Consider the following 20,285-nt stretch of genomic DNA (forward strand, 5'->3'; position numbering starts at 1 on the left):
CAAGTAGATGCTTTCGCACTATCTGCACTATTGTCAGCCATCATTGATGCCTTCACACAGTGTTGCTATTGTTTTCACAGTCTGGTGTAATCTCCATTCAAAAGATCCAATAACATGTCCTCTTTCATCAGTTCTAGACTATCTCCTACACCTTACCAGCTCTGGTCTCAAACTACTTCAATCAGAGTTCATCTCAGTGCTATTAGTGCTTTTCATACACTACAATTAGTGCTTATTGTATACCACTGGATAAAAATCCATTATCTGTACATCCTTTGGTTTCCAGATTCATGAAAGGCCATTATCATAGCAAGCCACCTCTCAAGACTCCTCCGGTTACTTGTAACCTTAATGTTATACTTTCGACTCTAATGAAGCCTCCATTTGAACCACTCTTGACTTCATATCTCAAGTATCTCACTTGGAAAGTAGTCTTCTTCATCTCTTACTTCTGCACACTGGGTCAGTGAACTTCAAGCATTTGTGTCAGATCCACCTTATTCAACATTCTACCATGATAGGGTGGTTCTTTACACTCATCCGACATTCCTCCTGAAGATCGTCTCAGAATTTCATCTGAACCAGTCTAAAGTTCTCCCTGTCTTCTTTCCAAGACCACATTTTCACCCTGGTGAAGCGGCACTCAATACACTAGACTGTAAATGTGCTCTTGCTTATTACTTGGATCAAACCAAACCTCAAAGAAATTCTACTCAACTGTTCTTGTCATTCGATCCAAACAGACTTGGAGCTCCTTTCACCAAAAGAACCATCTTCACATGGCTGGCGGACCATATCTCCTTTTGGTATACTTGGGCTGAGCTGACGCTTGAAGGCCATGTCATTGTCGAGCAATGGTGACTTTAGTAGCCCATTGAGGACAATTGTAAGGTAGCCATCTGGTCCTTGATTCATACCTTTACATCCCACTATTGTTTGGAGAATCATTCCAGACAGGATAGTCGGTTCGGCCAAGCAGTTCTACAAAATGTATGCTCCACTTAGATGCCAATTTTCCTCCACCCTTTTGGTTTTGCCAGGCTCATGGTGGTTGTCAATAACCCTCAGAGGCATGATCCTGACAGCTTGGGTGTTCCACATGTGAGAATACAATGCCTGCTTGTCCTTGGAGAAAGCATAGTCACCTGTAGCAGGTGTTCTCCGAGGCAGCAGGCATATATTCTCACAACTCTCCCACCTCCCCTACTTGGCTTCTTAGTTTTGTTACTGAACCAATAGTCCCATGAGCCGACTTCGGGTGGGAAGGCATCAGCATGTGCGCAGTATGGGCAGTCTTAAAGTGACAGTACACTTTAGCTGTCCATGCCTGGTTCAATGGATGACATCACCCACATGTAAGAATATATGCCTGCTGTCCTCGGAGAATATTTGCTACTGGTGAGTAACTATGCTTTATAGGGAGCTCTTTTACTAAAATTCATTAAGTTTTGAGCTTAACATGTTATAATGCAGAATTTTAATGTGTGGTAAGCCCTAAACTAACACTGTATTATAAAGGGGCATTCCCCACTGCATTATAAAGGGGCATTCCCATTATTTTTTGCTGCAGGTCATGCGTTAACATTCAGATTAATGTGCAGTACCTGCTCCTGGCTAATACAGAAGCACTTACGGTAAGAGGTCCTTCATTAACTATGCATTAGGCAGGTAGCACAGTAAGTGCAGCATGTTAACTGCCAGATGCCTTCCATACACACTTTCCACCCATGCTGTTTTCCCGATAGAAAAATTCAAAAACTCATGGTTTAACATGTGTAACAGGCAAAACCCCTTAACACAGATGCATGATTATCTGTTTCTGTACATTAACCACATGCTATGTGCCCAACGCCCTTTAGTAAAAGTGCCTCTTAAGTTTTTTAGGATTACAGATTTATTCAACTTGATATACAGCAAACTTACAATGCAATTTAAGCGGTTTACAATTTTAAATAAAATCACATACTGGAAAAGAACTCCATATTCTACTGTGCCCACCAACAGCTCATCCAAATATACAAAAAAAAAAAAAAAACACCACAGTATAAACAACAAAACTCTAAACAACCAATTCCAAGGGTGAACCTGGAAAGACCTGCTGAAATAAATGTACTTTTAGCTGTTTCCAAAAATAAGTTTTAGCATTAAATCTAAGTACTGCACTCTGTTGAACCTGTATTCTGTGAATGTTCCTTCAATACATCTCAGTGTGTGGAGCACATTACAGTAATCTAGACTTGAAGAAATAAATAATCCACTATACTCTGAAGTTTTCTTTGCTGGCAAGAAATACAGTCTCCATAGAAAGATCCATTCTTTGCTAGCAAGCTATGTCTGATAGGAGGGTAAGCTTGCAGTCCAAGTAGTTCAAACTACAGTTGCTTGAGAGGAGAACTAGAATGAGTTGCCTCAGTAGAACAAGTGCTTCCAGGATTTGAATAATTTATGAATGTTTTCTGACATTTTTGTAACTATGAGTATGCATATCATTTTATATACTACTTGTGACTAATTGATATCAAGCAAATTCTGTTGTGGAAAGAAGAAAAGTTAATGATGTTTTTAATGTTCTGTTGTATTCTTTCATTATGAATTATGCTTTTTTTTATTACTCATTATGCTGCCAGCCGAATGTTATATTGTTTCTGCTGAAGAATGATCTAATGTTACTAAATTGTCTTTACAAAATGTCAAGTCCCAGTAGAGGGAAACAGGAAGAGTGTTTGGATTTCAATATTATTTACCAATTGCTAATTGACATCAGGAAAGATAGACATTACAAAAATGACTGGAAAATTTTACCTCATACTGATACATGCACATATTTATAAATGAATATAAGCCAAAATAAACAACTAGCTAGTGCATCCTATTGGCATCAGGTTTCTGGCACTGCTATAACTACTTAAAAAACAAGTAATACATACAATTTGTGAAGACATCTGTTCCACAGCCCTACAGGGATTTCCTTACATTGCAGTTGTGAAAACTTTCATCGAAATAAATATTGCAGTGTATCTGTTAAATGTTCTAGCAGAAGTATTGGTCCTGGAGATCCTGATTTTTTTGTAGGTTGTAGTGATTGGGGTTTTTGTGCCATTTTATAAATAATGAAAAGAGATACCAAAGTCTGTGAACTTTCTTGGTCACACAGGTCTATTTTTGAGATGTCTCTCATATCTGAAGGTGAGGTCTATGTGATCTCAAGAGCTCCTGTGCTACATCAGGTCAACATTCAGTTGCAGCAATGGTGGAGCAGCATAATAATAATTAAAAATAGTCTAAATCCATTTTGGGTCTGAGTCGCTAGTCATCCAAAGTCAGAAACATTAAAAAAAAATTTTTTTTTGAGAATCGTCTACTTGTACATCCAGCTGTTTGATTGTCCAGGCCGCTAAGTTATCTATTTTTATACCCCATTCTCATCCAAAAAATTGTCCAAGTCAAAAACACCTAGATCAAGACCTAACGGATGTAGCGGTATATAAGAAATAAATTATATTACATTACATTACATTATGGACGTGGGAGGGACCAGCAAAGTGATGGACTGGACATCCAGACATGGCAGAGTAGTGGGGAACCTTAAAGGGCACTGCTGTGAACCTTACAAAAATGGTGCCACATAAATATCTTACCACAACTCTTGTATAGGTTATGGTGAGCCCCCAAAACACCCCTGAAAACCTACTATACCTACCTATCTACCACCCCAATAGCCCTTATGGCTGCAGGTACCACCTTTATGGCAGTACAGTAGGGTTTTAGGGGGTTTTGGTGGATGCACATGTTTCACCATGAATGCAGTGGTTAGAGTGGCTTATGGGCCTGGGTCCTCCTCTCTATGGTTCACTAGCCCCCCCCCCCCCAGACTACATAAAACACCTCTGTGCAGCTCAACCAGGCTTTCCTATGCCAGATGCTGAAGTTCTGGAGGCAGCTTTGTACTTTTTAATTCCAATTTTTTTTGGGGGGGGGCAGTGATCACTGGGGGAGTGTGTGGGGGTCTGTACTTTGTCCCTGCATTTGTTATCTGGTCACTTTTGATACCTTCTGGGCACTTATAACTCTGTTTTGTAACTCTGTATAGAGCCCATGTATTTTAACACTTCGCAGAAGCTCAAGTATTGTAACACCTTTTATAGAAACTCATGCAAACCACTCTGAATCGACATCCCAGTCATTAATAATGGTATAGAAACTAACAAAAAACTTATACCTGTTTTTAAATCACCTAAGTCACAATGTATAAGTTCCGTCTAGGAAGTCTCGTTGAACTTTCAATAATCGCTGCAAGACGACTAAGGGCTCCTTATACGAAGGTGCGCTAGGGGCTTAACACACGGAATAGCATGCACTAAATTGCCGCGTGCACTAGCTGCTACCGCCTCCTTTTGAGCAGGTGTTAGATTTTTGGCTAACACGCGCTAATCCGGTGGGTGCGATAAAACCGCTAGCGCACCTTCGTAAAAGGAGCCCTAAGTCTAGGTCGGCCCATATCCCACCTTAACCACTCCTCCAAAAATACCCCTTTTCACTCTGGGCACACAGCAGCACTGAAAAGGCCTAAGCTGTTTTTAGATACATCTAAAACCCATTTCGATTATCGACACTTGGTGCCGATTTAGACAGGTTTTTAGACATATTTTCATTTCGATTATGTACTTGATAGTGTTTATTTTTAATGCTGGATAAGCAGTGGTACTGAAAATGCATAGGTGGTCACTGTTTCTGGCTATGAATCCCATTTTAGACAGAACCTAGAATTTGGAACTGAGACATGCCAAATTGTGGTAGTATGTTAGTATAAAGAAATAAAAAACAAAGGAAATAAGGTAATACATTTTTTATTGGACTAATGCAATGCATTTTATAATGAGCTTTCGAAGGTAACCCTTCTTCATCAGATCAGACATAAGCAAATGTTGACAATTTTCAAAATATATAAGGAAAACATGAAACCATTTCAGGGACAGGAAGAGGGAGGGGTGGATAGGAGGGCATGAGACAGAAAGGTGGCAAAACAGTTTTAAATGTCTTTATAATGGGAAAGAAAGCCCATGTCTTTGTTAAGTCCTGTCTGGTAGGTGTCAAAATACCTTATAATTTTGATTTCAAAGGTTTTACGTTCTTGGATTGTCTTAAAGTTCCCTTTTAGTACTCTCACCATAAAATCATTGGTGCAGTGGTCAGTTTTTCAAAAATGTTGTCCAACAAAGGTGGCATCCTGGTTGGTAATGCAATTCTTAATATGATATCTATATAGGTTGATTCTGGTCTTTAGCATTTGACTAGTTTCACTGTGAATGATGTATACTAGAGAATGATACAGGGACCGTTTACCGTGGTAAACTTCGGGTCACTGCAGTAAATCCGCAGGAATGGAGACATTTGCAACTGGTTTACCACAGGAATTGGGACATGACCTTTTACTGCCCCGTGGGAGCGGTGAAAAGTCTTACTCCTGTGGTAAAAAAAATTGCGTAATCACTAATACAGAAAAAGTTGAAGATAGAAAGTGAGGTGAATGGAAAACTCCACAACATACAAGATACCTCACTTATTAGGGTTCAATCATCACATATCCAAAAACGGCAAAATTTGCTCATTTCTACATTTTGATTGAACCCTAATAAGTGAGGGATCTTGTATGTTGTAAAAAAAATTGCGCCCGTATCAGATTCAGCATCTTCTCCCCAGCTCTTCTTGCGCCCATTTTACCTTCAGGAACCAGATGAAGACAGAGGGAACCTAAAACCAAAGCCTGAGACCAATGTGATTTGAAGAATAAAATTACCAGACAACAAAAAGAAAAAAAATAAATTTATTTTATATTTTGTGATTAGAATATTTCAGATTTGAAATATGTATCCTGCTAGAGCTGGTATTAGACATAACTGGGGACTGCAAAGTCCAGTCTGTGCTTCTTTAGCTTCCAGCTGGCTAAGGGCTCTCTCTCTGACCAGGGGGCAGTTGCCCTAGTTGCTCTCCCCTAACACTATTCCTGTCATGTGTGACTGAAGTATTCTGTTAGCTTTATTTTTCTATGTAGCATTCTATAGTAATTTGGTTTGTTCAGGTTTCACAATAGTGAAGGGGATATTTGTTTAAGGGAGGGGAGATGGGTATTGTTGAACCTTGCTCTGTTTTATTTGTGTTTATAAAATGATAATTGTCAGGGGAGAAGCTTCCGCCCACACACACACGACTGCAGGGTAGCACAGGCAGGCTTCGCCGGCATCAGTTTCTTTTCTAAAGCGCCGCAAAGGTAAGGGGGAGGGAGGGAGATAGATTTGGCTGAAGGGAGGTAGGGGCCATGTGTGCGATCGGTGACCACGCTTTCTATATGCCGCGAAGGTAAGAGGGAGGGAGGGAGATTCTCAGGCCACTGAAATGCGGTGAGATGATGAGGGAAAAGTGGATGCTGCGGGGACGGGGCGGTGAAGGGGACAGCGTGTTCGGGGATGGGGCGGTCAAGAGGATGGCAGGGACGGGGCGGTGAAGGGGACAGTTGTCGTGACGGGGACATATTTTTTTCCCTGTGTTATTCTCTAATGTATACCACTTTAGAAGATGAACATGTGAAGGATCCCTTTATGTTGAATGTTTTTCCCACATGACTGACCATGGGATCCTTTGAGATGTGCTTGCACTGTTTGCAGTTTGTCACACCACAAGGTTCAAATTAGATGGCTGACGGAAGGCCAGCACAGGAAGAGCTGAGAATATTTCTTTTAATAATTCATCTTCCTGGAGTAATGGTTGTAGATCTCTTATAATTTTCCTTAGTTTTCCAGCTCTGGATTATATGTCACTACCAAGGAGTTCCTGCCTGTGGTTTTCTTGTCCTTGTAGCATAGTAAGTTTTCTCTGGGTGTTTTAAGGGATAAGACAATATTCTTGGAGACTATTTAGGGTTGTATCCTTTTTGTTTGAAGGATTCAGTCCGGGTCTTTAGGTGTTTATCTTTGTATTTGAGGTTAGAGCAGGATGCAGTGGTATCGTGTGGCTTTGTATAATAGATTTTTTTATATGTGAATGATGAAAGCTACAATAGTGGAGGTGGCTGCATCTGTTTGTGTGTTTCTTGTATATAGATGTTTGTATGTAACTATTGTTGATAGAGACTGTGGCATCTAGAACAGTGTTCTTCAACCTTTTTACACCTATGGACCGGCGGAAATAAAATAATTATTTTGTGGACTGGCAAACTACTAAGACTGAAATTTTTTTTAAAAACCATTGCCGCCCCGTCCCCGTGAGCTCGGTCCCACAAACCATCTGATCCCATCCGCACAAGCCTCAAATAGTTATGATTTTATACTGAACATATTTTATTAAAGTATAGAAGGAAACAATATTCTATACAATTGTCATTTTATAAATACAAATAATACAGGGCAAAGATCAACAAAACCCCTGTCTCCCCTCCCCTACATATATATCCCCTCTACTATCAAGAAAACTGAATAAGCCAATTATTACAGAATGCTACACAAATATCATGCTAACAGAATACCACAGTCACACATGGCAGGAATGGTGTTAGGGGAGTGCAACTAGGGCAACTGCCCCCTGGTCAGAGAGAGCCCTAAGACAGCTGGAAGCTAAAGAAGTAATGTCTGGGCTTTGCACTCCCCAGTTATGTCTAACATCAGCTCTAACAGGATACATATTTCAAATCTGATATATTCTAATCACAAGATAGAAATAAAATTATTTTTTTCTACCTTTTGTTGTCTCTGGTTTCATTGTCTTCACTCTCTTCCATCCAGCATCTGCCCTCTGTCTCATCAGTCCAGAATCTGCCCCTTCCATCCACTGTCTGTCTTTCCCTGTCATCTATCCTCCTGCCCCCCCCCCCCCCCAATTTGATCTGGCATCCATCATCTTCCTTCTGTTCCCCTCATGGTCTGGCATCTCTCTCCTTCCCTCCCCCCTGTGGTTTTTAGCATCTCTTATCATTTCCTCCACTCAGATCTGATATCGTTCTATCCTCTTTCTTCCCTTTCCTTTTTTTCTCTGGTCTTCCTTCTCTATTTTCTGCCTCCATTTAAATTAAATTCTTTCTTACTATTTAGTCCTGTTTCCCTCTTTTCACTGTGTCTACCCACAGCTTGTCACCCCTTTCCCTCACCCTTCCATTATCTTACTAACTCTATTTTCTTCCCCCTTTATTTATCTCCTCCTTCCATCCAGTATGTGTTCTTTCCTCACTTCCATTCAGCATCTGCTCTCCCCTCTCAACTGACATCCATCTGCCTTCTGCTGTCTCTCCCTTCCATCATCTGTCCCCTTCTCTCTCTCCTCTCCTCACTTCCATCATCTGCCCCTTCTCTCTCTCTCCCCCACTTCCATCATCTGCCCCCCTTTCCCTCACCTTTGCGGGTCACTTTCTTTCCCCTGAAGGTGGCTCATGTCAGAGAGGAAGCTTTGGCCGGGCAGAACCGCTTGCAAGGAATAGTGGAACTTACTTGACGTCGATGCCGGGGCCCGTCGCTGTATGAAGAAAAAAAAAAGTGGAAAAAAGGAACCTGCAAAGGTGAGAGGAAGGGAGATCTCCAGGACAGCTGCTCTTTGCTCTCCTTCAGCAGCCTAAGAGTCTTGAGGCTAGTGGCAGATCTGTGTGCTTTTAACTTCGGCACAGAGCTACCCCTAAGCAGTAGTTTAGCCACGGTTTCATGAGGCAGGCTCGGGGCATTTGCTAGGCCGGCCCACATCACATCACCGAAGCGGGCCGGCCTAGCAAAGGCCCTGAGGTTGCCTCATAAAACCGCGGCTAAACTACTGCTTAGGGGCAGCTCTGTGCCAAAGTTTAAAGCACACAGAGCTGACCCTGCTGGTCTGGAGGTGCGGAGACAAGGCAGGAAGCATATGCGGCAGGAGTCCCGGCACAGTGACGGCAACAGGAAGTTGCAAGTCAGCTGACGCCAGCACCTTTCGTTGCGGCGGGGACCCGAATCCATCACAGACTGGCAAGATATTTTTGCGGACCAGCGGTTGAAGAACAGTGATCTAGAAAATTGACTTTTTCTGGGGAAATATGTATGTTAGAAAAGAATCTGCTGACATAGAGCCTTTTCTAAAATACATGCAAGGATGCATCAGTTATATGCAGCAGGAGCAACTGTTTTACATTTGTCAACATCTAAAAACATTAATGGAGGCAACTAGGCAACATATGTATGTTAAGTTGGCATTTCTGAACCTAAGCATGTATATGCCGACACATAGACATACTGTATATACTCGAATATAGGACGAGATTTTTGGCCCAAAAAAATGGCCTAAAAATGGGGGTCTCGTCCTATATTCGGGTCATCCCCCAGTGACCACCCAAAATCCTCCCGGACTTCCTGCAGGCCTGCCTTATGCCTGAACAGGAGGGATCCCTCCTGTCTCCTGTCCCGGCCGACACTCATAATTACCATCCTCCTTCTTTCCCTCCCTCACGTACCTGTTCCCTGGTAGTCCAGCGGTATATCCCTCATGCTGATTGCAAAGCTAGTAGCTAATGGCATACCTGGGCCGGCACGCAGAAGCAAGCTTTTCGTGCTCCTAGCCAGCCTTGCACCGCTCCTTGATAGACTGCCGCCAGTTCTCACAGGATTCGCGGTTCTCACAGCTCTCGCAGCAGCCTATCAAGGACCGGTGCAGGGCCAACCGAGAGCACGAAAAGCTCGCTCCTGTGTGCCAGCCCGGGTGCGCCGCTGGCTACTAGCTTCGCAATTGGCAGGAGGGATACACTGTTGGACCACAAGGGAACAGGTACATGAGGGAGGATGGTAATTATTAGTGTCAGCTGGGACAGGAGACAGGAGGGATCCCTCCTGTCCCCGGCCTACCACTAGGTGATTTCAGTTAAGGGTAATCTGCTGACTGGGTTGGAGGGCAGAAGGGAGTAAGGGACAATTAAGCCACTGTAACATCACTGATCAGGTTGACTCTTTTTACTGGTAAGAGGGTACAGGGAAGCAAGGTGGGAGAGGGTATAGAACCTGGCAGGGAGGGGGAGCTATTGTTCAGAGCCTGGCAGGGAAAGGGGCTTGGTTCAGAGCCTGGTAGGGAATGGGACTGAGTGCAAAGCCTTGCAGGGCAGGGAGGGCAGGGGTCTGGGTGCAGAACATGGCAAGGGGGGGAGGCTGAGTGCAGAACCTGGCAGGGGAGGGCATGAGGGAGGGGATACTGGGTGCAGATCCTGGCAGGGCATGGCACTTGAATATTAAGCCCCCGTCTTTTATTCGAGTCAACCATTTTTCATCCTTTTGGGGGAGGAAATGGGGGTCTCGACTTATGTTCAGATCGACTTATATTCGAGGATATATGGTAAATTAATTCCATTTTGGAAACCTACAAGTCTAAATGTTCCACATGCAATCATTTGGAAACATCATGGGGGGAAGAGGAGTACTAGGAGCTGCCAAAAGTGAGCACTTTTACTAAACCTATATGTACCTAGAAATAAATCTTGATGCTGATAATGATTTTAGAACAGAAGAACATAAGAATAGCCTTACTGAGTCAGACTAATGGTCCATCATGCCCTGTAGCCTGTTTTCATGGTGGCCAATCCTGGTCACTAGTACCTGGCTAAAACCCAAGGAGTAGCAATATTCTATGCTACTGATCCAGGGCAAGCAGTGGCTTCCCCCATGTCTTTCTCAATAACAGACTATGGACTTTTCCTCCAGGGAATTGTCCAAACCTTTCTTAAAACCAGCTACGCTATTCGCTCTTACCATGGACACATTTCCCTTCTAAAAATGGGAAATGCAAATGTATATTTTGGTCCTGCCCTAATCTCATTTAAATCCCACCCCTTTGCCATATGCATGTATTGTAGATTTACACATTTTGCAAATTTTCCTTAAATTGCTCACTCTAAATTATAGATAAGTTTACTTTATCTTATCTGTCTATATGTTCCACCTCCACTTATACACTATCCTCCTCCCCCTCGTTTACTAAGCAGTGATAGAACCTTTAGTACAGTCATTGCTACCACAGTTCTTAACTAGGGCCATTTTAATAAGAGTCCTTCCAGGTCTGTATAGTTATATCCCCTAAATGTGGTCATTGAATCGCTTCTTTGGTGTACTACAATAGCATGTTTTGCCTCTAGCACCATCAGTAAGACGTTAGCATGAGCTTATATAAAAATAGAAGAGTTGCCATACTGGTACAGACCGAAAGGTCCATCAAATCCAGTATCCTTTTTCCAACAGTGACCAACTCAGGTCACAAGAATCTGGCGAGATCCCAAGGAGAAAAACAGATTTTATGCTGCTTATTCTAAGAATAAGCAGTGGATTTTCCCAAGCCATTTTAATAAAGGCTTATAGACTTCTCTTTTAGTAAATTAATCCAAGTTTACTACATTATCCAGCAACGAAGTCCAGAGTTTAATTACCCATTGAGTAAAGAAATATTTTCTCTAATTTGTTTTAAATCTATTACTTAGTAGCTTCAACACATGCCATCTGGTACTAGTATTTTTGGAAAGAGTAAACAAGCAATTCATACCTACTCATTCCACTCCACTTAATCTGTACCTTTTCTAATTCTGCTTTATCTTTTTGAGATGTGGCGACCAGAACTGCACACAGTATTTAAGGTGCAACCGCCCCATAAAGAGATACAAAGGTATTAAAACATTTCATCTTTGTTTTCCATTCCTTTCCTGGCAACTTGAGGAAAGGACTAATATGAGTTTAGCAAAAGTTGTGGAATTTGTCATGCAACAGAATTTTGAACAGACTGAAGGGGAGACAGATGGTTTAGAAGGAGACTTGTGAGAAGCAAGATGCAGTAACCTAACAATGAGGTGATAAGAACGTGGATAAGGGTTTTGATAGTGTGTTCAGAAAGGAAAGGATGAATTTTAGTGATGTTAGGGAAGCAACAGCTTTTAACAGTCTATTGGATATGTGTAGAGAAAGAGAGAGAGATGTCAAAGATGACCCCCAAAGTTACAAGCTGACGAGACAGGGAAGATGAGTGTGTGATGCATAGAGAATAGAGGAAGAGGAGAGACAATTTGACAAACTGCCTGGACCTGATGGTATACATCCCAGGGAACTGATAGAATTGAAAAATGAACTTGCAGAGCTATTGTTAGTAATTAGTAATTTATCTTTAAAATCCAGCGTGGTATCGAAGACTAGAGGGTGGCCAATATAACTCCAATTTTTAAAAAGGGCTCCAGAAGTGATCTGGGAAATTATAGACCAGTGAGTCTGACATCAGTTCCAGGCAAAATGGTAGAGACTATTATAAAAAAACAAAATTACAGAGCATATACATAAGCATGGATTAATGAGGAAAAGCCAACATGGATTTAGTCAAGAGAAATCTTCCCTCACCAATCTACTACATTTCATCAAAAGGGTGAATAAACATGGATAAAGGTGAGTCGATCGATATTGTGTATCTGGATTTTCAAAAGGCATTTGACAAGGTACTTCATGAAACACTTGAGGAAATTAGAAAGTAATGGGTAGGAGGTAATGTCCTATTGTGGATTAAGAACTGGTTAAAAGAGAGAAAACAGAGAATAGGGTTGAATAGTAAATATTCTCAGTAGAGAAAGGTAAATAAATTTGCAGATGACACTAAACTGTTCAAAGTTATTCAAACGCATGTGGACTGTGAAACATTCTAGGCAGACCTTATGATTTATCTTTAATCTTATCTATTGTTTTGCCTTTTGTCTTTGTTTTGTTCTATTTCTATCATTTAAATTTCTCCAGAATTCTACTGTTCAACGGCTCCCCCTTCTGCTTCTATTCCTTTCTCTCCTCTCTTCTACCTTCCAAAGTATTTAGATCAATGCTGTCTTGTTAAAATGTTTATTTTATTTTTATTTTTCCTCTAACTCTACTTTTCACTTCTCTATTACCCTCCAGGTACTTTAGTTAGATTGTGAGCCTTCGGGACAGTAAGGGAATTTTTCAAGTACCTTTCTTATTTCTAATCTTAATGTATATTTTCTGTAAACCGCTTAGAACCTAACGGATGTAGCGGTATATAAGAAATAAATTACATTACATTACATTACCTTAGGAAATTGGAAGAATGGGCATCCAAATGGCAGATGAAATTTAATATGGATAAATGCAAAGTGATGCACATTGGGAAGAATAATCCAAATCACAGTTACCAGATGCTAGGGTCCACCTTAGGGGTCATTGTCCAAGAAAAAGATTTAGGTATCATCATAGACAGTACGCTGAAACCTTCTGCCTAATGTGTAGTGGTGACAAATAAAGCAAACAAGATGCTAGGAATTATTAAAAAGGGATGGGAAATAAGATTAAGAATATTATACTGCCTCTGTATCGCTCCATGGAGTCATATCTCAAAAAAGATACGGTGGAATTAGAAAAGGCTCAAAGAAACAAGATGATAAAGGGATGGAACTCTTTTCATACGAGGAAAGATTAAAGAGGCTAGGGCTCTTCAACTTGGAAAAGAGATGGCTGAAGAGAGATATAATTGAACTACAAAATCCAGAGTGGTATAGAACAGGTACAAGTGAATCGATTTTTTACTCCATCAGAAATTACAGAGACTAGGGTACACTCATTGATGTTACAGGGAAATACTTTTAAAACCAACGGGAAGAAATATTTTTCATTCAGAGAATAGTTAGGCTCTGGAATGCATTGCCAGAGGATGTAGTAACAGTGGTTAAAGTAGATGGGTTTAAAAAAGGTTTGAACAAGTTCCTGGAGGAAAAGTCTATAGTCTGCTATTGAGACAGACAGGGGGGAAGTCAGTGCTTGCCCTGGGATTGGTAACATGGAATGTTGCTACTATTTGGGTTTTTGCCAGATACTTGTGACCTGGATTGGCCACTGTGAAAACAGGATGCTGGGCTAGATAGACCATTGGTCTGCCCCAATATGACTATTATTAGGTAAGAAAGATGAAACGGTGGTGGAAATAGTACAAAGGTCAAAAACCTGAAGATTCCCACATGTATTAATGAACACTGGACAGGACTGTGAAAGTTATCAGATGATGGTCAAAGTGGCGAAGAAAAGGGGTAGAGAAATTGAAGAGTGTGCAGTTGGAGAGGAAAATATTAATGCAATGTCCATTTTGGTGGGTAAGGATTTTGTTGTAAATCTGCTATTCAATGCAGATCATTTGCTAATTGATGTAAACCGCCTAGAACTCACTGGGTATGGCGGTATATAAGAATAAAGAATAATAATAATAATAGAGTACAGTTGAAGTTTGAATGAGGATGTTAAAGCATGTCAGGGGTCATTAGCATGAAATAAGAATCAGAGGGGTCATTAGCATGAATGTTAAAATCCTTACACAAAAGGTGAGGCCTTCATGGTGCAGGCTCTTCGCAGAGAAATTATATTAGAGTAATTTTATTTTGAGTTAAGTTTTCTTCAGCTTTCAAATACCCCAATTAGATTTCTGAAATACTCACTTTTCTATTTGATAGATATTCTTCTGACATTGTTTTGGATATTCTTCTAGGCTGCTTTAAGTGCCTTGAAACAATTTTCAGAACGAGGACTGGATCCAGTGGAAGGGACTGTGAAGGTTGAAAATGGATCACTCGAAATGTAAGTATTGACTTTTTGTGATAGAATATTTTTCCAACAATTAGTATTTTCTATGGATTTCCAGGGTTCATGTGACCCATTGAGTGTTGCTCTGAAAGTTCCCAAGCTTAGAGTTTTAGAACTGAGAAATCTATTAAGCTCATGGCACAGCACCTGCTATCATCCATTCTTTCCAACTGCTTTATTTTCTTGGCACTGTCAAATGTAATACTGCCTTAAAGGTGACTAGGCACATTAAAGCCTTAAGAATACTTTCGAATTTATGAATGTACCATTGCTTCAAAATAGCTCTGTAGCAGTACTTCAATAATATCTCATACCTACTTTAGTATTTCATCCCTATGCAGAACTGAGAGTGAATTAGAACTGAACCAACCAGTCTAAAACCTTTAATAAGGTTGAAATATCTTGAATCTGAAATGTCTCTGGTCACGGTGATATATTTATCTTAGACCTTGAAACTTTTGTGTTCATGTATATTACATAAGCAAAGCTCCTTGTAACTCTAGACAAGTCACCTAACACTCCATTGCCCTGGTACAAAAATAGATTATGAGTCCACTAGGGACAGAGAGTATCTACATTTATGTATAGCACTGCGTACGTCTAGTAGCGCTTTTGAAATGATTAGTAGTAGTTATTGCTGTGACCTTACATCATAAGGTAGTCACCGTTTCAAACCAGAAGTACAAAAAAAACCTAAATTTTTGAAATAATTAAAAATCAACTCACTTTTACCCATTCTACACCACTCAGGATTTTGTAGATCTCAATCATATCTCCCTCAACCGTCTCTTTTTCAAGCTGAAGAGCCCTAACCTCTTTAGCCTTTCCTCATGAGAGGAGTTCCATCGCTTTTATCATTTTGGTCGCTCTTCGAACCTTTTCTAATTCTGTTGTATCTTTTCTGAGATATTGCAACCAGAACTGAATGTAACACTCAAGATGAAATCGCACCGTGGAGCGATATAGAGGCATTATAATATTCTTGATCTTATTTACCATCCCTTTCCTAATAATTCTTAGCATCTTGTTTGTTTTTTTGGCCACCGCTGCACACTGGATGGAAGATTTCAGCATATTGTCTACGATGACACCCAGATCTTTTTCTTGAGTACTGACTCCTAAGTTGGACCTAGAATTTGGTAACTATGATTTGGATTATTTTTCCCAATGTGCATCACTTTGCATTTGTCCACATGAAATTTCATTTGCCATTTGGATGCCCAGTCTTCCAATTTCCTGGGTAAATAGTTAAATAGGCTTTATAATCACCATCTTAGGCAATTGCATAAGATGGAGATGTGAGCATGAAGGAAGAAGGAGATTCTTATAGTGAAAAAAGAATATAAGTAGTAGCAAAATACCACATGAAGCAGTTAGACAGCAGATTCTCTCTATATACCTCTAAATCAACAACTGCAAAAGTACTGGATTTTAACCAGATTGATATATAAATAAATACATTCTAAACTGCAGTATTTGTTACCTGCTGGCAATGGATAAGTCTAGGTCGCTATGAACCAAAGTGCTTTCACACACAAGCACCTTATGGATTTCAAATCCAAATAGATAAAAAAGCATCATGTATGTAAAACAGTACAGACAAATTTCTTAATCCAAAAAGTGTTCCATAATGTGCTTGTTGCAGCTTTCCAAATCTCACCAAGTCTGGGTATATAGAACCGATATTTCAGCCATCATACTGTGGCTTTCTTCAGGATATGTTGTGGGGTCTGCAGTTTGTCTTTATATATAGTAGGTCCTGAAATGCTTTAAATGTTTAATGTGCATTAAAAATTTTATCACACATTAATGTAGGTCATTTTATCTCCTTGGCTTTGTCCTGCTGCAGTCCAGTATATCCTCTATTTCCCTCCCTCTGACTTTCATCAGCTGATGTAACTATCTGTTCCAACTACCTGCTCCGGTGAAGCAGAGACACTAGAGACCACAAGAGTCTGTAGAGTTAGCTAGCCTGCCAGCAGTGCTCTGCATTAATCCCAAGCACTGCCGGCTGGCTATGAAAAGTCAGAAGTAGGGCGGAAGGGAAGAAGGATAGAGTGATTCAACCATGGGAAAGGGAGAGGGTAGAAAGATACCCAACCATGGGGAGGGACAAAGAGAGATACCCAACCAGGAAGAGAGGGAGGGAGGAGGGAGATACCTGACAAGGGAGAGAGGGAAGGAGGAGATAGATAGCTGACCATGGAGGGAGGGAGGAGAGATACTGGACTACGAGGGAGGGAGAAGGGGAGGATTCAGGAGCACAGGAAGATCTGCCAAGGAGAAGGAGAATAACCGTGGTCCTTGGGGGAGGGAAGAGGGAAAGGGTAGGAGCACAGGAAGATTTTCTGGGAAAAAGAGGTTCAGACAAGAGGGTTAGGGTGGTGATTTAGAGGGCCAGATTCTGGAATTAGGGATGAAAAAAACAAGAGAAATTGTGACCGAATTGGGAAGGAGACAAATGATGAGCATAAAGTGGTGGGGGGAGAGAGGGGAGGAAAGGGGGAGAGAGGGTGGAAGAGTATGGCACAGTGGTTAAAGCTAAAGCTTCAGCACCCTGAGGTTGTGGGTTCAAACCCACTTCTCCTTGTGACCCTGAGCAAGTCACTTTAAGCAGGCGGTAGTTTTTCAGCTAGCTTGCATTATAGTGCGCGCTAATTTTGTGCGTGCGCTAAAAACATTAGCGCACCTTCATAAAAGGAGCCCTTAACCTCCCCATTGCCCTAGGTACATTAGATAGATTGTGACCTTGCCAGGACAGACAAGGAAAAATGCTTGAGTAACTTAATAAATTCATGTAAACCATTCTTAGCTCCCCTGGGAGAACAGTATAGAAAACTGAAAAAATAAATAAATAAGAGGGAGATGATGGTGCTCATGAATGGCAGGGAAAGGAAGAGAAGAGACAGAAATTAGACATTTGAAAAGGAGGAGGAAAAATCAAAGAAAAGTAAAAAAAAGAGTGAAAAAACAGGAGGCCCTGGAAATAGAGTTCAGAGCATAGGGATGCAGAACAAGATGATTGGAAAGATAAAATCACCAGACAACAAAGGAAAGAGAAATGATTTTTAGTTTAGTAAGGGAGTAATGGGATTTTATATATCACCTTTCTATGGAACAATTGAATTGAAATGTGTCAGTTTTGATAATTTACGTCTGCTATGTATATGTAGATAAGGACAGGTTGTTCACCCTCTCCAAGGTAGGGAGAACAAGAGGGCACTCTCTAAAGTTGAAAGGGGATAGATTCCGTACAAACGTAAGGAGGTTCTTCTTCACCCAGAGAGTGGTAGAAAGCTGGAACGCCCTTCCAGAGGCTGTTATAGGGGAAAACACCCTCCAAGGATTCAAGACAAAGTTAGACAAGTTTCTGTTGAACAAGAACGTGCACTGGTAGGGCTAGTCTCAGTTAGGGTGCTGATCTTAGACCAGAGGGCCGCCGCGTGAGCGGAATGCTGGGTATGATGGACCACTGGTCTGACTCAGCAGTGGCAATTCTTATGTTCTTATATTGCACTATACAGGAAGAAATGTGAGGGGCGCTTTATGCAATTCAAAATTTCATCGCAATTAATTATGCAGTTAAAAATTGTAATTATTGTACATCTCTAAATATAAATTTAAAAAGAATGCAATTCAAATACAATAAAATCATAATATAAAATAGACACTTAAAACACATTTCAGAGGGTCACGTGATGGCAGTGACCTGAACGAACGCCTAGCTTCGGCTCCCTCCCAACCTAACTGTTTTTATGATTGCCTGCTTATGGTGACTTTTATCCCAGTTCTTTGCTGACTCTGGGGAAGTAATTTGTGAAGACATACTGGTGCCATATATGGCAAAATGCCAATCAGGATAGCGAGGATCATGGTAAGCCTGCTACCAGCAAAATAGCAACAGAATCAGCAGCTTCTTCTGCCCTGGTGGAACCCCTGGTGATTGCGTTACAAGAAGCAGCAATCAAAGAATTTATGAAACACATTTTGGACATTCTTGATGACAAATTATCTAAGCTGCATGCAACCAGAATACAGCATGTGAAACTAGGATTTTGCAGCAGGAAGACCAAATGGTCGATTTGAATAGTAAAGTTTGGGCGCTTGAACAGCAGTATAAATCTTTAGCAGTGCAGGTAGAGGATCAAGAAAATAAAAGGAAGAAAAATAACATACAGCTTATGGGCCTTCCCAAATCTGTAAAGGATAAGGAAGTCTTGGTGGAGAGGTGCAATGGTGGAGCAAATGCGTAAAGAACTGGGTATGAAATTGGAAGGCCCACAGCTTAGAGCAGATACACCATGATGGGGTTTGGAATGAGGAGAGAGGATGACCTGGACCGGTGATAGCCTGTTTCTTCAACTATGCTGAAAAATCGCAGCTCATGGAATTTTTCAGCTTAGTTTCAGAAGAGATCTCTGTTAGAAAGGCCACAAATTGCTCCTTTTCCAAGATTTGTCAGGCCATGTAGCTGAGCAATGAAGGCTTCTCACTCCCTATTGCATGTAGCTATTCCAGAGGGGTTTCAAATTTACATTGCAATTTCCAGCAATCTTTCATGACAACAAGATCCTCACACTGGATTCTGCAGAAACACTAAAGTCTTTTCTTGCTAAACACTCACCTCCAGAATCTATCCAGGGAACTGAAGTGGGACAGGCCTCAACTTAGATTCCTCCTGGACTTTTTCTAGATCTCTTTGGCCTCTTTTTTGGACTCTGGGATATATGAGGTTGAATCAAAAACTAAAGGCAATTATTAAATTATGCAATAATGGGAACAGAGCTAGTGAAATGCAACGACCTGGAACATCTCATCAAGCTTTCTAATTCATATGTGGAATTTAGGAGACATCTAAAGACACATTTGTTCTTGAAATATCTGGGTAATTAGCTTGAATGGATAATTGTAAGCTTAGTAATCTTTTTAGATTCATATAATTTTTTTCTAATCATTTTATTTCTATCTCTTATTCAAATGTATTTTTGATCTTTTGTAAAATGCACAGAACTTCACGGTACTGCGGTATATCTAAGTTTCCAAGTTTTATTGATTTTGATATACCAACCATCAAATTAATATCTAGCTGGTTAACAATGAATTAAAAAGATAGGGAAAACTGAGAAAAATAAAAATGTGTGAACATATAATAAAGCAAACAAACAGACGAACAAACAATTACCAGACGTACTGGAGTGTGAGGGTAGAATAATGGGATGGGTAAAGTTACATATTAAAGAAGAAGAAAGGAGATAGTAGGGGTTGGGTAGTACATAAAGGGAGGGGTTGCTTTGTCAAAGAGATTGTTTTAAAAAGGAAGAAAAAGAATAATAGTTCTAATGATTATTAAATGCATCACCGAATAGGAGAGTTTTAAGACCAGTCTTAAATTTGTCAAGTCGAAGTTCATCGCGGAGATGCTGTGGTAGGGAGTTCCAAAGAGTAGGTGCAGTTACGGCGAAGTTTACTTTCCGTGTATAGTAGAAATCTTTTAAGGAGGGGATGAAAAGAAGTTTTTGGTCGGTTGATCTTAGTGTGCGTGGAGAACTTTGAGGAATAAGAAGTTTATCTAGGAACGAGGGCAAATGGTAGAGTTTTATTTTAAAGGAAAGTAAGATGATTTTATAAGTGATGCGATGAGTGACAGGGAGCCAATGTTCTTTTTTTAAAAGAGGAGTGACATGGTCATAT

The 20,285-nt window shown here is 40.7% G+C and overlaps 1 protein-coding gene across 5 annotated transcripts in view; it reads left to right on the top strand.

Moving 5' to 3' along the window:
- STAU2 (staufen double-stranded RNA binding protein 2) overlaps nucleotides 1-20,285 on the top strand; it is a 365,534-nt gene that overhangs the window by 316,431 nt on the left and 28,818 nt on the right. For 3 of the 5 annotated variants that reach the window (XM_033933321.1, XM_033933322.1, XM_033933323.1), the window contains one exon: nucleotides 14,500-14,588. The exons of 1 other annotated variant lie outside the window; for it this stretch is intronic. In XM_033933321.1, coding sequence (XP_033789212.1) covers nucleotides 14,500-14,588 — 89 coding nt within the window. Of the gene's footprint in view, nucleotides 1-14,499; nucleotides 14,589-15,658; nucleotides 15,734-20,285 lie in introns of all 5 variants that reach the window. One more of the 5 variants, XM_033933324.1, reaches the window with a different exon arrangement.

This window comes from Geotrypetes seraphini, chromosome 2 (genome assembly GCF_902459505.1).
Source record: "Geotrypetes seraphini chromosome 2, aGeoSer1.1, whole genome shotgun sequence".
Taxonomy (NCBI): domain Eukaryota; kingdom Metazoa; phylum Chordata; class Amphibia; order Gymnophiona; family Dermophiidae; genus Geotrypetes; species Geotrypetes seraphini.